The 14,884-nt window shown below is 34.9% G+C and overlaps 2 protein-coding genes across 2 annotated transcripts in view; one reads left to right on the plus strand and one right to left on the minus strand.

The window, feature by feature from the left end:
- Window positions 1-3,040, plus strand: part of txndc12 (thioredoxin domain containing 12 (endoplasmic reticulum)) — a 24,423-nt gene extending 21,383 nt beyond the window's left edge. Inside the window, exons 5-7 of the mRNA XM_015021924.1 lie at window positions 218-287; window positions 1,240-1,323; window positions 2,346-3,040. Of these exons, the coding sequence (XP_014877410.1) occupies window positions 218-287; window positions 1,240-1,323; window positions 2,346-2,425 (234 nt within the window). The 3' untranslated portion in view covers window positions 2,426-3,040. The remainder of the gene's footprint in view (window positions 1-217; window positions 288-1,239; window positions 1,324-2,345) is intronic.
- Window positions 3,041-3,344: 304 nt separating this feature from the next.
- Window positions 3,345-13,648, minus strand: LOC106939518 (PDZ domain-containing protein GIPC1-like). The gene is made up of 5 exons (XM_015021922.1): window positions 13,463-13,648; window positions 8,566-8,746; window positions 7,606-7,718; window positions 5,620-5,701; window positions 3,345-4,501 (listed from the first exon to the last, which is right to left on the minus strand). The coding sequence occupies exons 1-5, from the start codon at window positions 13,610-13,612 to the stop codon at window positions 4,350-4,352; spliced, it is 678 nt and encodes a 225-aa protein (XP_014877408.1). The 5' UTR covers window positions 13,613-13,648; the 3' UTR covers window positions 3,345-4,349.
- Between the last annotated feature and the right edge of the window lie 1,236 nt (window positions 13,649-14,884).

A 14,884-nucleotide genomic window follows, 5' to 3' on the forward strand; every position in this document is an offset into this window, starting at 1 on the left:
TAAAAAAAAAATTGAAAGGGAAAAAAAAGTAAAAGGGAAAAATTTTTTTAAACCGGGGAAAAAAAAAAAAAAAAAAAAAAAAAAAAAAAAAAGGTCTTCAGTTTCAAAAAGACTGATAAAAATCAGCAACAAACTCAACTTTATGGCCACAATTTAGCTCCATACAGTGCTCGCACTCCATGCAGTCGGTGTGTAAATGTCTCTGCTGTCTGAACAGGATGAAGAGGAGCCGAAGGATCAGGCCTTCAGCCCGGACGGCGGATACATTCCTCGAATTCTCTTCCTCGGTATGAAAATCGTTGTCTGGGTGAACAACCTCTGGGATTCCTGTTGCAGGAATGTTTCTGCAAAAAAAGCTGCAGTTTGTAGTGAAGCTGCAAAAATGTCTGACGAAAGAAACAACCAGCAAGAAAGATGTTCAAAAGCTGCAAATAGTGTTTGCATTTTATGATTATTAAGATGTCTGAGAACATTTTAGAGAATATCTGCAGAGATAATTAGTTTTTATTGCATTTTTTGTAGAACAAGCGAACATTTCCCGGTTAAACAAAAATAAAATTTTCAATTCTACTGCACTGGAACTTAGCTTAATAATGAAGTAAGTATTTCTCACCTTGTGTAAAAGTTGTGCAGGATGTAGTTCTACTCATGGATTTTTAAATAGATTATATTTCTAATTTAATTTCTATATTTAAAGGGGATATTTAGTTATTTAATAGGACATTCATTTCATAATTCATTCATATTTAATACAATAATTTAGTTTTTTCCCATTTTGCCATAAACCTCAGGGCTCACACTTCACTGTGATTCTGAAAATCATCTTCTGACCTCAAAGTTGGCATCCTGTGACCCTGCTGGGGTTCCCGACCCCCACTTTGGGAAACTTTGCTCTAAATTCTACCAATTTAATTTTTTTTTTTTTTTTTTTTGATTAGTCACTTGAACTGCAAAATTTCTTAAATTTAATCGCCGTTTAACTACAAATTTACATTATTTGTTGTAGCCACCAACCTCGATTGTTTAATTTTTTTGCAAAGTGAATTCAATACCTTCTTGAATGAGTTGCTTGTTTCTTTTATTAAATCTGTAAGATGTAAAATGAGCTCTATTTTATTTAACATTGTTTTTATACATTTGACTCAATGCTTAAGGATGAGGTAATGACTATCAAATAAAAATGAACTTTTATTGTTTCGTTTATTTGAGATTTTTGTGTGGCTCTTATTCTGTCCTCAGATCCCAGCGGCAAAGTTCATCCTGAAATCACCAACAAGAACGGGAATCCCAGTTACAAATACTTCTACAGCAGCGCAGAACAAGGTGAAAGAAATTGATTCAGCAAATTCAAACAAACCGATTTAAACCTTGAAAGTGTTGATTGTGGTTCCACAGGATTTCTGGAGGCGATTCTTTGTACTTTGGGTGATTTTATTTCTTCCACACTTTTTCTATGCAGTTGTTTACTTGATTATAGTGCAGCAGATTCTTGAAAAATGTAGGAAATTAGATGAGTGAAAAACAAAATTTACACTGGTTTTACAATTTAATATATATAAAAAATTAACAAACCAAGACACAACGGCGTGTTGGGGCCATTAGAGACAAAACAAAGTTTCTGCCAAAAAACTTGGAGATTTCAGAGTTTGAAAAGTTAAAAATGTTTGACTTTTAAAATTCATATTTATAAGTTTGTAGAAAATTTCTGAGATTAATCTCAAATTTTGAGTTTTTTCTCGTAAGTTTTTGACTTTCAAACTCAGACATTTTAAATGTTTTCTTTTTAAAGGATTTGAGTTTATGCTCAAATTTTTAACTTTTGATAATAGTCAAAGGTTATTTTGAGTTTTTTAGAATTTAATATTAAAACAAATTAACTTATAAAATTAGTTAAATTAAATAATTTTTTGTTTTTCTTTAAAAAAATTTGAGATTTTTTTTTTTTTACTTTTCAAACAGAAATCTCAGAAATTTCCAGAGATTTTTCTTGCAAATTTTTGGGTGTTTGGAGGTCAGAATTTTTTTTTTTTTTTTTAGAAAACTAAGTTTTTTGTTGTACTTTTTAGACATGTCAAACAAAAATATCAGAAATTTCCTTCACAAATGTTTGACTTTTCAAAATCAGAAATTTTCAGGGTTTTTTTATTTAGAACATTTTTGAGATTCTCAAAATGTGAGGACTTTTTTTTTGTAGAAATTTACTCTGTCGTTTGTCTACCCACAAAGCCCCTGAAATGCTGTCGCACCAAGCACACTTAGAAAGATTACAGTAAAACGTGTGGCGTTGGAAGCAGAAACTCGGATGATTCTTCGCTGATATGTTTGCTTTCTGGTTCCTCCGTCAGTTGTGTCTGGGATGAAGGAGGCGCAGGAGAAGCTGACGGGCGACGCCTTCAAGCGAGGCCACACAGGAGACGAGCTGTGAGGAGCTACGGGGCTCCACCGAGGCTGTAAGGGCTACACTTCCTCTAGACGAGCTGCTGGCGAAGCCCCTCTAATATTTATACGTCTAACGGTAGAAAGTAGGCTCAGTTTCAGCCGATTTTTAAAACCACGGGTGCATGATCGTTCCTTCCTGTCCTGCATGGTTTTCTAAGCTCTCAAATCAATCAACCATGTATGTTTATAAGTTACTCTTTAGTAAATGTCAATGCAATTTACTGTACTTGGTGTCTGTAGAGGATGTAAGCGAGTCAAGCTGAGCCACGGTTCCTTTTGTTAGCTCCCAGCTGCGTACACTGTTCAATGTTTTTATTAGAGGCATAAATACTCCTTTGGCATTTACAAGTCGATGATTATAATTTCATATGTACATAAATGGGGTTTTTTTTTAAGTGAAACCTCAGTTCTTACTAAAAGAAATGCTTAAATTTATTTAATCAGAAAAACGTTATTAGATAATTTGCTTCATTTGGTCATAATTGGTTTATTTTTTTAAATTTTGTTTTAGTTGCTAATCTATTGTTTAGAAAGTAGGAGCATGGTTGAAGACTGTTGTGCCAAAGATAAACAGTATTTTAATAAAAATAAACCCTTAATTCTCTCTCCCTCTGCAGCGACGTGCTTCCAAAGATCCTCTGCTGTATTTTACTTCTGCTTTCTACCTGATTTACTTTCACTTTATCTTATCATATATATTCCTGCCATATTACGTGTACTAGGTTCTGCTTTTCTTCCGTTTCTGCTGCATGTGATTGAACAATCTCGTCTTTTTTATTTTAAACTCATAAGGGAAAGAAAAGCCGATTTATGTGTCTTGATGTATTTTATACACGTGGAAATAAAAGTTTGTTGTATCGAGTCGTTTTATGAGTTTGGTGTATTAAAGACACGACAAAAAAAGAGATTAAAATATGTTACATTTTATTTGTTTTTATGCAGCAACAGTGATCCCTTATGGTTGCAAACAGCTGACTACGGAAATTTATAGACGGCTCTGAAAAGGTCTTCGCTGTAGCCATGCCTTCGATTTCATTTGACAATAATTTACAGAAATAGGACAAACATATGTAAATATACCCTTTAGACTAACACTAGCTGCGTTTCCATTGATGTTTGCGCTAGGATTTAGTTGTTGCTTTGGAAACACTTTTTCCACATCACGAGTCATGTGATCAACAACCGGATGTTACTACTGGTGGGGGCGACAAAGAAGATGACAGGAAGTGGTAGGAGGATGATGGAGCGGCATGGTTTTTAATGAGTTATCAGGTGCAAAAAACTCATTCATGTGTTATTTTTAATTGTTTCTTATTTAACGTAAACATTGTATTTTTCATGAAATATCGACAAAGTTTTGCACATGTTTGTTATGGAAACGCAGCTACTGAGGAATGTCTTATCAACTTGGCTTTCAACACAACAGATGAGAAATTATCACAAGTAATCTACCAGAAAAAAAATAAAATTACCTGACGAGAGAAACATTGCTAAAAATCTGCATCATTCTAATTACACAATGTTGCTGTAAAATCAGCAACATTCTCACACATATATATGTATACATAAAAGAAAAATTTATAAAAAGATGTGCCGCACATCTGTATATCCAAACATACACAACTAAAAAATAGATTCAGAGTATGAAAGAGGAGATTTAAGTTTGTGAAGGTGCAATTTATAACCACTGTGACAAACCTCTGCAACATCTGGACTCTGTAGTCAACGTTCTGCACACTAGAGGCAGGTCCGGTGTCAGAAACTGGATTCCAGATATCTTTACACGCCAATTTCATTATTGACACGCCAGCCTGCCTGTTTGTACAGTCGGCTTCTGGGAGAGGAGTGTGTGTGTGTGTGTGTGTGTGTGTGTGTGTGTGTGTGTGTGTGTGAGGGATGCAGCAGAAAACTTAAATCCTTCCCTGCTTGGCGTCTCCGATGGCGCCCCACACGTCAAAGACGAACTCGTCGGGAAAGGCGAAGTCTCCGAGGGTCTCGTCTAGAGCCATGGCAAACTCGTCGGGGTTCTTCTTGTCACGGCCGACTTCGACCATCGTAGCAGCTGGAGAGGGGCGGGGAGAAAAAACTAAAATAAATGCCTCACAAAACTGGATCAAAAAATGTGTTTTTGTCAGGAAGTCTGGATGACATGGTTGAAAAATGTATCACGATATAAGAGTTTCATAGTAGTTAATTATCAACTAGTTTTTTGTTTTAAATACCTGAAATGCTGCCAAACTGGTAGCGTAACTTTTCCCGTTTTATCCAGTTTTCACTCTAAACAGTTGTTTGTTGCTGCACAGTTACTCAACAGCTTGTTGCTAGGTAACCACAGAAAGAGTGAGTTGCTAGGTAACCAAAGAATGAGTGAGTCAGTTGATTCCACCAAACTTTTGTTTGGGCGGCTAAAGCCTTTACATACTGGAATTATAGATATATTCTTCATTTTTGTATTTATGAATATATATATATTAGACTTTCAAACTGATGTGAAATTGATTTTTTCTTTTTTCTTCACAAGCACTGTCATCAAAATCTACAATAATCTGCAAAAGCTTGGGAGAAAACGATAAAAATACAAAATGTGTTTTAAAAATGGTATCTTCTTGAAAAAAATTTAATTCTGCACCTAAAAATTATGTAAAAACTAAAACTACCACTATAACAAACTCTAAACTCAAACTAAATATTTAACCAATAAAAACTATAAAATGCACTCTAAAAACTAATTAAAACTAACCAAATTAAACAAAAAGAATGAAATAAAACTATTATAACCCTGGCTAAAGTGGGCAAAGATCACCGCTGATGGGGGTTTAAACAGGAGCAGCAAAAGCAAATGAGGTGGATTAGCTGTGCTTGTTAATAACTCATGCTGTAATTCTGGCACGATGCTCCTGAGATTGTTATAAAGCAACGATTTTCAGTCAGAGGCCTCAATGGAGTCTCTGCAGGACTGACTGCTACCTGAGATCCATCACCATTCACCACAACTCTAAGGAAGCTGGGTGATTGAGTTTTGACATTTAATTTCTCTTTTTGATCAAGTATTTTTGAATTGAATTAATAATAATAGTGAAAAAATTAGTTACATTTTTAACATGTTAAACAGATATACTGAGAATAACTTCTTCAGCAGGAGTGATTTTAAATTCATGAGCTAATAAAACATTTTCCTACCAAGCTCAGTGTCTCTGATCCCCATGTAGCTCTCCAGGAGGTCGTCTACTTTCTTTATTGCTTTCTCATCAAATTCTGTCGGCTGCAAAACAAGAACAGTTTAGAATATTTTTGTCCAGGTTCCTTGAAGGCACAAGTAATAATAAAACACTAAAACAGGGTGGAAAGTCACAGCTGTGTTATTTTTAAAGGAATACACTCACGCAACTCCCATTTATGAAGACGACAAACAAAAAAAGGTTAATTTCCACCCTACAATTTAAAGTGTTTTTCTTTAATTTTTCTTCATACAGAAATGGGTGTCACTTTTAAGGTATTGTTCAACATCGTTTATTCAGACATGCCATGTTAGAAAGAGCAATATGTTTGGTAAAGATGTGTAAAAAAAAAAAATTAAAATTAACGTCTTTAAATCCAGTGACTTAATTTCCGTCAAAAAAAGTTTTTTTTTTTTTTTTTTTTTAAATTTACCAGTTTATGGCATCATTAACTCTAAAAACTAAGGGAGGTTACTTATTTTTTCATAAAAGGATATTTTTCACACTAAATATTTAAAAGCTGAACGACATAATGGATTTTGCTCTAATTTTCAGAGTGTGATTATGCTGCTTCAATAAAATATAAATTTATTTTAACAGGATATAAAAGGAGTAGAAGACAAATTTAGATATAACATGATATTAACTGCACTACAGTAACAGTGTTGCCATTCTTTCAGAGCTGTTGTTCCATAAAACATTGTGAAACAAAACCAAAGTGAACGGAAGTAGCTAAAAATCAAAATCTGAAGCAAAGATCACAGTTTTGATTCAGTGAAATATCACCACTTTCTAATTTATTCAGACATTTTTTCCAACAGCCGCTTATTTCCATTTTCTGTTTAAATATTTTGCCCATCATTTTGCTGCTGATACACCTGAATTCCCTCGCTAAAGAACAATGAAGGTGATTTCTGTCTCAACAAACAGCTGCATCTAGTTCAGAGGCGAGTAGAGAACACAAAAAATATACTCAAGTTACAGTAGTGATACTATGACATATTTTTACTCAGAAGTAAAACAGTACTTGGTATAAAGTTTACTCAAGTACTGAGTAAATGATCAAATGATCAATCATTTAATATTTAAAAATTACATAATCAGATGGACCAAATTACAAAGTTGAGTGGAATTGTTTTGCATTTTAAGAGCAAAAGGGACAATAATTCATATAAATAACAAAATCAGGCAAAAGAAAATCTTTCCAAATCAGTTTGTTTTAATAAAAAACTTAGGAAACTGAATTTTGGTTAAAACTGTGTCTCATCATTCAGTGGGGAGAAAATCCAAAAATCTTAGTCAAATAAGACTTAAGAGTAGCGATACCTCATAATAAAATTACTCAAGTACAAGTAAAAAAATACAATGCAATAAAAACACTCCTAGAAGTATATTAAAAAAAAAGAAATAAAGTTACTCATGTAAATGTAATTACTACCCAACTATGTCTGAAACTAAATTACACCAATAAATACAAATCTTTATTATCAGGTATGAGATTAAAAGTGGCTTAATACAGATGCAACATTAACTTTTTTTAATATAAAAAAAACACAAAAGAAACAAGTTTTAGTTGACAAAATGGGAAAATGTTTGAGAAATCTGAATATTTTTGCTAAAGTAGTAAAATACTTCTAAAAGTAAATTTTTTATATAAAAAAAGTTACTCAAGTAAATGTAATTGAGTAAATGTAACTAGTTACTAACCAACTCTGATCTAGTTGACATAAAAACCACACAGTTTAGAAAGCATCAATAACACAACCTGACGTCAGAACGTCAAATCCAAGGTGGAATAATTCATTCAGACATTCACACCAGAGCTCAGCCGTCACCCGCCGACGGAGGAAACTTCAGGCATAAATATTCAGAGCAGCCTTTAAAATCGCAGTGAATCATCTAATCACTGTGTGGCTGGTTATATAAGGACAAAATAAGGATGAAATACCTCGTCCTCCACTGTGGCCGGACCTTTGGAGCGAAGTCTCAGCGTGCTCCTCCCCGTGCCGATCTTATTGTCGTTGCCCGGCTTGCTGCCCTTTGACCTGGGCTCAAGCATCTCTGTCAAAGAGGAAAAGCGTTAAGGAAAAAAAAACTGTTTTATGTAAACTTCTTTCTTAGTCTGTGACTAAGATGTGAGTCATTAAATGCCAAACACCTGGTCACTTTTTATTTATAACTGCTGTGCAACAATGAACGCTGCTGACTAAAAAGAAATTATCTGGCATTTACATCTAAAATATGTTACTCCAAGGATAAAATCTTGTTATACTTTTAATGAATCCTTCATATGATAAACATAAAACGTATATTTGGCTTCGCAGGGTGTTTACAGTTTGGTTTCTAATCATTGTGGTTCTCACTAAAATAGCAATTTTGCTTGAGAAATTAAAGAAAAGTTCAAATGATCAGTCAATTATTCTGTGACATCACAACAGTCCAATCAATCAATAAATACCCACAACAATCTGCAGATCAAATCTATAGTAGAACTACAATGATTAGGGTGGAAATGATTAATCGATTATTGAAATAAATGTCAACTAATTTAGTAATCGATTAATCGCAAACTCAAGAATAGGCAATTTCCTGAAAAAACTGCATATTTGGAGAGGCAATAAAGCCTTTCCAAATTATTATTATTAATAATTAATGTTGCATTTTAGGCAATAATATAATATAATATTTTTGTTTTAAAAAACGAATTGAATTGAATCAATTTTGCATCTTTTAATGTGACAAAAGCTTAATTTTTTCCTATACAATTAATCAATTAATCATCAATTCAATGGAATAATCGTTAGATCCAATCTATGAAAATGATGCTTAAAACTTCAAAGAGTAACAGAAGGTCATTTTAAAATGAAAACTGTATCTTTCATCTTGGACATGTCCGTTTCAAACTCACCAAAAGCCTTCATGGGCTCGATCAGTTTGATGGTGAAGGTCGTGTTTTTGGGAAGGTCTTTGAGCATGCGGGCGACCTCGTAGTGCCGCGTCCCGACGATGTTGCGTCCGTTGATGCACTCTATGTGGTCGCCCACGCAGATCACCTTCACCTCGTCTGCGACGCTGCCCTCTCGAATTCGCTGCCATGCAGGCAGAGGAAGGGCAGATTAGCATTGAATGTGACTACAAGATACTAAAAACAATTTTACATTGTAAAACTTTAGCTTTTTTCTGCAATGCAAAAAGGCTCAACTATTTACATTCTCATCTACATTTGGATAAATGTTCACAGGAAGTTGCAGAGAAACGTTTTGTTAGACTTTCTAGCATACGGTAAACTGCGCTGGATATCATAGTGAAGCTCTTTAAAATCTTCTTGTTTTCTGGACTCAGTTTTTTACAACACTCCACACATTCTCAAACATGTTAAAATGTAACATTAGCATCTTCCAATGGTGCACACACGTCTAATAGCTTAGCTAATTTTTCATTTAGTGCTTTTGCCTTTTTTCACCAACTGAAAATGTTTATCGCACTTAGCTTCCCCTAAATTAATTTCCCTGATAAATTCTAAAGTGCTAATTTACTTAGCTGGTTTGCAAACTTTCAGTTGACTAAAGTTCAACATCTATGTTGAAGTTTTGGTCATCCACCGTTCAGTTAGATGCTCTTATTTTGAAGTTCCATTTCCTATCCTCACACTGAAAAGAGGCAAAATCTTACCAAGTACTTTGGTCTAGTTTCTAGTTCACATATCTTAGTAAACTTGAAATAAGAAACCTAACTTACGAGTAACTTTTAAGTAATATTTTCTAGTTTTTTTTTTTTTTTTAGAGTCAATAATTCCTTAATATTGATGAAAAAGTGGTAGTATCACTGGCAGGTTATTTCACTTATGGGAAAAATATCTTCTTACATGTTCAATAATCTTTCAGTGGAATTGATATCTTTTTACCAATATTAAGAAATTATTGATTTAAAGCAAGTTCTTATATTTTGCTTAAAAATAAGTTAGTTTTGTCTTATTTCAAATGCACTAAGATATTTACACTAGAAACTAGACCAACATTACTTGGTAGGATTTTGTATTTTTCCAGTGCATTCTCCACCAGTGCAGCAAACAACATTCTGCACCCACAATGCAACTCTGTAGAGGTTGCAATTTTTACACAGTAAACAGTTTAAAATCTACTGATGTCCTGAATTAGCAAAATTCAACAACTATAAAACTAAAAACATGAGTGAAAGGTTTGTTACAAAGAATCACTTCCTGAAGTGCAACCTTACAGGTAAGTTAGGTTAGGGTAGGGTTAAAGTGTAGTAACAACTTTGACCCTGGTGAGGGCGACATACTGTGTTGCAACATGTCTGGTTGAAGTTAGCACTTTAACTTTAGCTTAATACAACGCTGGTGTAGCACTTTAGCATTAGTGAAACTAATGTTCATGATTAGTGCTTTAGTGTTAGCACAACTACATTTTTAGCTAGCGGTGCCAACAGCCAGCTATCCATTAAAAATGTTGTTTTCTTGGGATCAGAGTCCAACTTAAACACCAAAATGAATCCAACTTTCAAACATTTGACCCAACTGTTCAGCTAGAAAGGAAACTGGTTAGGATGGCCAGAAACAACCAGGAACCTCCAAGATTCAGGCCCATCATAAACTAAAACCTGCTGACCAACAAATTAAAAAAAGAAGTATGTTTGGAGGTGAGGCTTTCCTTGATGCACGAGATGTTTGTGTAAAATAAATGTGAAATTAGTTTGAAACAGCAAAGTAGAAATGAGTTTTTATTATAAGCTTTCCAAAGGGAATCTAAACAGTTCTGAATTCCTTCATTTTTTAACTGGATCTGTTTAGATGACTTTCATACACAAGTGAAGAAGTTGTAATTTCCAGAAAGCAGAGGTAATAAATTTCACTCTTATCAGGAAAACTGAGATTAATGAACTAAAAGGTTGAAGTGAGGAATTTTAGGTCATGTTCAGTTTTCAGAGGAATAGATAAAACAGAAATAAATTAGAGGCTAGAGGAATGCTGCTTTTACTAACAAATGATGACCTGCAGACTGGAACATCACAGGCGAGAGATGAATCAGCAAAATGAGGTTTTGGCTCTTAAATATGCAGCTAAGATTAAAAGAAGAAAAACGTTGAAGCTGAATGCAGAGTTTTATATGAAAGAGGATTGTTCAGTGGTTCTAATCCTCAAAAGAAAGAAAAGATTAAAATAAGAACGACAGGAAAAGGGTGATAGGAAGAACGAACAAAAGAAAAAATGGACAAGAAAAAAGGAACAAAAGAAAGAACAAAAATGAAGAAAGGCAAGGAAAAGAAATAAATCAAAGAAAAAATGAAAGAAAGAAGGAATGAAAGAAAGGACAAAAGTAAAAAAAAAGAAAACAAAAGGGACAAATGAAAGAAAAAAAGAACGACAGAAAAAAATTGAGAAAAACAAAAGGACTAAAAAAGGATGAAAGGAAAAATAAGATACGACAGAAGGAAGAAAGAAGGAAAGAAAGTACTTATGGAACACAAAAAGAAAAATGAAAAAGAAATAAAAGAAAGGACATAAGAAAGTAAAGAAAGAATGAAACAAAATAAAAGGACAAAAGAAAAAATTAAAAGAGACACAAGGAAGAACGTAGAAACTGAAGAAGAAAAAAGGAACAAACAGTAGAAATGAAGAACTAAAAAAATGCAACAGCACAAAAGTAAGAAAAAAAAGAATGAAAGGAAGAAAGAATGAACAAACGAAAAGACTCCCAAAGATTCTGCAAAGATAAGCAGGTTTAGGCAAAGGCTGAAAGTTTCTACAAGTGCCAGAAAGATGTTGGGTATTAAATGTGCAGAAAGAAAGCTGTTGGGTATTAAACTTCATGCATAAAATAACAAACTAAGCAATGTTTTAAATGTAAATGTAATAAATAAATGCAAGCCCAGCATATTGTTTTTGTCTTCAGGTTGCAAACTGTGCTCTCTTATATAATTTTCTACACAAATTCAAACATTTCCCTAAATAAAACCTGTTAACAAAATAGCTTTTTCTGCAATTTAGTAAATAGATATTGTAAAAATACAGACAGCCTTGCTAGATTATATTCAAAGAACAAGTTATTAATATTTCTCATGTTACAACTCTACGTCTGTGCCCTGCAGTCGTCCCTGTCAGGCTGTGGAGCTGCAGAGCAGCAGCAGCAGCACATGATGTCGCATGTGAGCAGATTGATCCCTCGGATAAAACCATTACACAAGGTGACACATCACAATGCATCATGACTCACAACACATAAAGGTTTGAAAAGCTACCAGAAGAAAGAAACGAGTTGGTCGAGACCAGAGATATCAGGCCTGTATTACTAAACCAGATAAGAGCTTGAGATTTTAGCTGTGTTTCATGATTGCATTTTTAAGAAATGCACTCAGGTCATATCAGAATAGAGAGGACCGGATGAAGGTATCGTTATCTAAAATACTTAAAGTACACTGTAATGTCCTGAGATTCTGCTGTTTTATGTTTGTTTTAGGACAGGCAGGAAGAAGCTTTTTAATATTAAAGCTGAATTAAGTTTAAAGCTATCAGAAAAAATACATTCAAACTGTCATTTTTTCTTATTTTACCATTTTTAAAATGACAAATATGCAGCATGTATGTGTGCCTGTGACGTAATTGTCATGTTACTATAAAAACCCTATTTAATGTTAGATTGTGATAGCTTACCAGTCAGTGTTTGGAATCAATAATATGATAAAGGTACCAGCATAATGACTTGTGTAACAGGATAATAAATATGGATGCAAAAATCGGTTGGTGAACCCAATCTGCAGGTTTTTAGCTCTGACCTTTGACCAACCTGTCGGCAATTAAAAATCCAATCTTCACTCAGTCCGTGAATGCACCATGGTGAAGCTCTACAAGGTTACAATGAAAACACTCTACAGTAGGGAACATGTTAACAAGTCAGTGGGGTTTAATCGGTCTTATAAATGACTAAATAATATTGACAAAGAATAGATACATCAGATTAATGCTGCACTGATTGCAGTTTTCTGGCCGGTCACCAATTTTAAAAACAAAACCTTACATACCCATTCCGGTTTTGGTCAATACCATTTTTTTCCCTAAAAGTGACCTATTATGCTTCCCTGAACAGGTCAGGATAGGTCTGTGAGCAATACAAAACAAATTGCAAATAAAGTTTTTGCAACAATATAATTCTTAAATATTTATGTCTATTTTGAGCTGTTTTAGGGCATCTTGTCACTTTAAATCCTAATAAGCTGCTACTGGCCACGCCTCTAAACTCACAGGTAAAAATGGCTGCAAACAGATGCTCAATTATACAACCGTACATCTTTGAAAAGCAGAACTGGAGCGTCCCGCACAACCAACAAGAACACAGCACAACAAAAACACTTGTCTTTTCCAGCAGCCATTGTACAGCACATACAGTGAAAAAACAGCTGACCAAATATTCTGGAACTCAGTTTGGGTTGCTAGGTAACGGCGCAGTCCACATCAGATATGCAAAACAATCCGGAGGTTTTCAAAACAGCTCATTTTCCAGACACCAAAAAAATTTAACTTGTTGCCAAAAAATGGACAGGTGTTTTTTTTTTTTTAAGTGCTTAGGTTGTTTTTAGAAGCAGCTGAAACCCAAATGGAAGTAGAAAAACATCCAGAATGTGAATTTTGCATAATAACTGACACTGTGCTCAATTATACAACTGTAAAAACAAAAAAATTTAAAAAGCTGTGCTCACAGCATTACTAGACGTTTGCTGTAACTGCATCACAGTTGGTGCTTTCACATGTCTCCAACGTCTCGTTTGCAAAAAAAAGGTTTTCTTCTTACTTTTATAAAGGCATAGCCTGCTCCATTGTCGGTTATGGTGAGGCCAAGGGCGTCTTCAGATTTATACACTTCCACCTCCTTTTTGATCCCTTTAATGTGGGCAAAGATGAAATCCTCCAGGCCGATCTGCCCCCCCAGCAGCTTCTCCATGTCAATCTTGTGGGTGTTGAGGGTACAGAACAGGATCTGTGAAGATGCAAGGTGTAGATTACATGATTTAACCAATATATAACAGTTTATCCCAACCAAAAAGAGGATTGTGCTTCTATTACTGCAAAGTTATTAGTATTTATGTGGTCTTCAATCCTCCAACACCATCGTCAATGAGGGAAACATCCTTCCCTTCTGTGCAAGGAATGTGAAAATCTGGCTTCACACCTTTGTAACTGAAATATCCTCCCAAGGTGGTGAGACGAGAGAAATTTGATCAGTGCGCACACGATACAGAAACTTCAAACACAGACACTGAAACCCCAGGACGAAAGCGTTGAGGAGGTGTAAATCATTTATCCTGAGCTAACTCATCTGGAGAATCAAGTTCTACATGTTTTGTTGCTTTTTCAACCAACTATGGGAAAATCCGAGCCAAACTGGATTTACTGAAGAGCTGATTTCTGAGGAAAACACACAAAGAGTAAGAGTTATTTTCTGATTTCATGGTAGAATGAACAAACAGTGTGATCCACTCAGGCCTCGTCAGCAAGGCTTGCGTTGCTTGTGTACCAACAGGCGCTGCTCATGCACACATTAGCTAGCATGGCCTTGTCCGTTGCCTTGGGCTACCAGACTATAAAGAATAGGATTAAAAACAGAGGGAGGCCACTGCTGATAGAGAAACTAAAAAAAGGGAGAGATATAAAAGGAGAGGGTGTAGAAGCCTCATCCCCCTACTTGTCTCCACTTAGGCCACAGTATTACCAAAGAGACGCCTACGCTCGTACCAAGGCTGCATTAAACTCCTTCTCCTGCTCGGCCGCTTCATGTCACACGTTGCAGAGAAAGCCTCTGCTCTAACACTTGACTCACAAGAACAGCTACTGCACCTCCCACGACCTGTGGCACGGAGCAAACACCCTGCGAACCGCATGGCAGAAGGGCAAATCAGAGGGAGATTCGTTGCAATCTGTTCGGCATGTAACCCCGGTACTGAACACATGCAAAAAGAAAAAACAACACACTGAAATATGTTTAAATATGACCCTGAAGAAACTCCCTAAATATTTGGTTTTACAAAAAGTCAGATTTTGGTTGTAAGAAACCATTGCTGCTCTTTAATCTATTCCAAAACAATTTACTCTTCAGTATTTCCATTTTATATCAACTAAACCTTAAGGGAAAAACCTAAATGATGTAAACAAACCACACACAAGAGGTAGGGCTGAAGCGATTAATCGCATTAATCATAATGAATTGTGATTAACC

The sequence above is a fragment of the Poecilia latipinna genome, unplaced genomic scaffold, assembly GCF_001443285.1.
Source record: "Poecilia latipinna isolate Pla-1442-1.1 unplaced genomic scaffold, P_latipinna-1.0 Scaffold2897, whole genome shotgun sequence".
In the NCBI taxonomy this organism is placed as follows: domain Eukaryota; kingdom Metazoa; phylum Chordata; class Actinopteri; order Cyprinodontiformes; family Poeciliidae; genus Poecilia; species Poecilia latipinna.

Bases quoted from the DNA above. Each gene is read 5' to 3' on its own strand.
- LOC106939518 (XM_015021922.1), bottom strand. From the start codon at position 13,612: ATGGAGAAGCTGCTGGGGGGGCAGATCGGCCTGGAGGATTTCATCTTT. The intron at 8,747-13,462 runs GTAAGAAGAAAA...CCTGCATGGCAG, and splicing joins CAGGCTATGCCTTTATAAAA to CGAATTCGAGAGGGCAGCGT. The intron at 7,719-8,565 runs GTGAGTTTGAAA...CCTCTTTGACAG, and splicing joins CGAGCCCATGAAGGCTTTTG to AGATGCTTGAGCCCAGGTCA.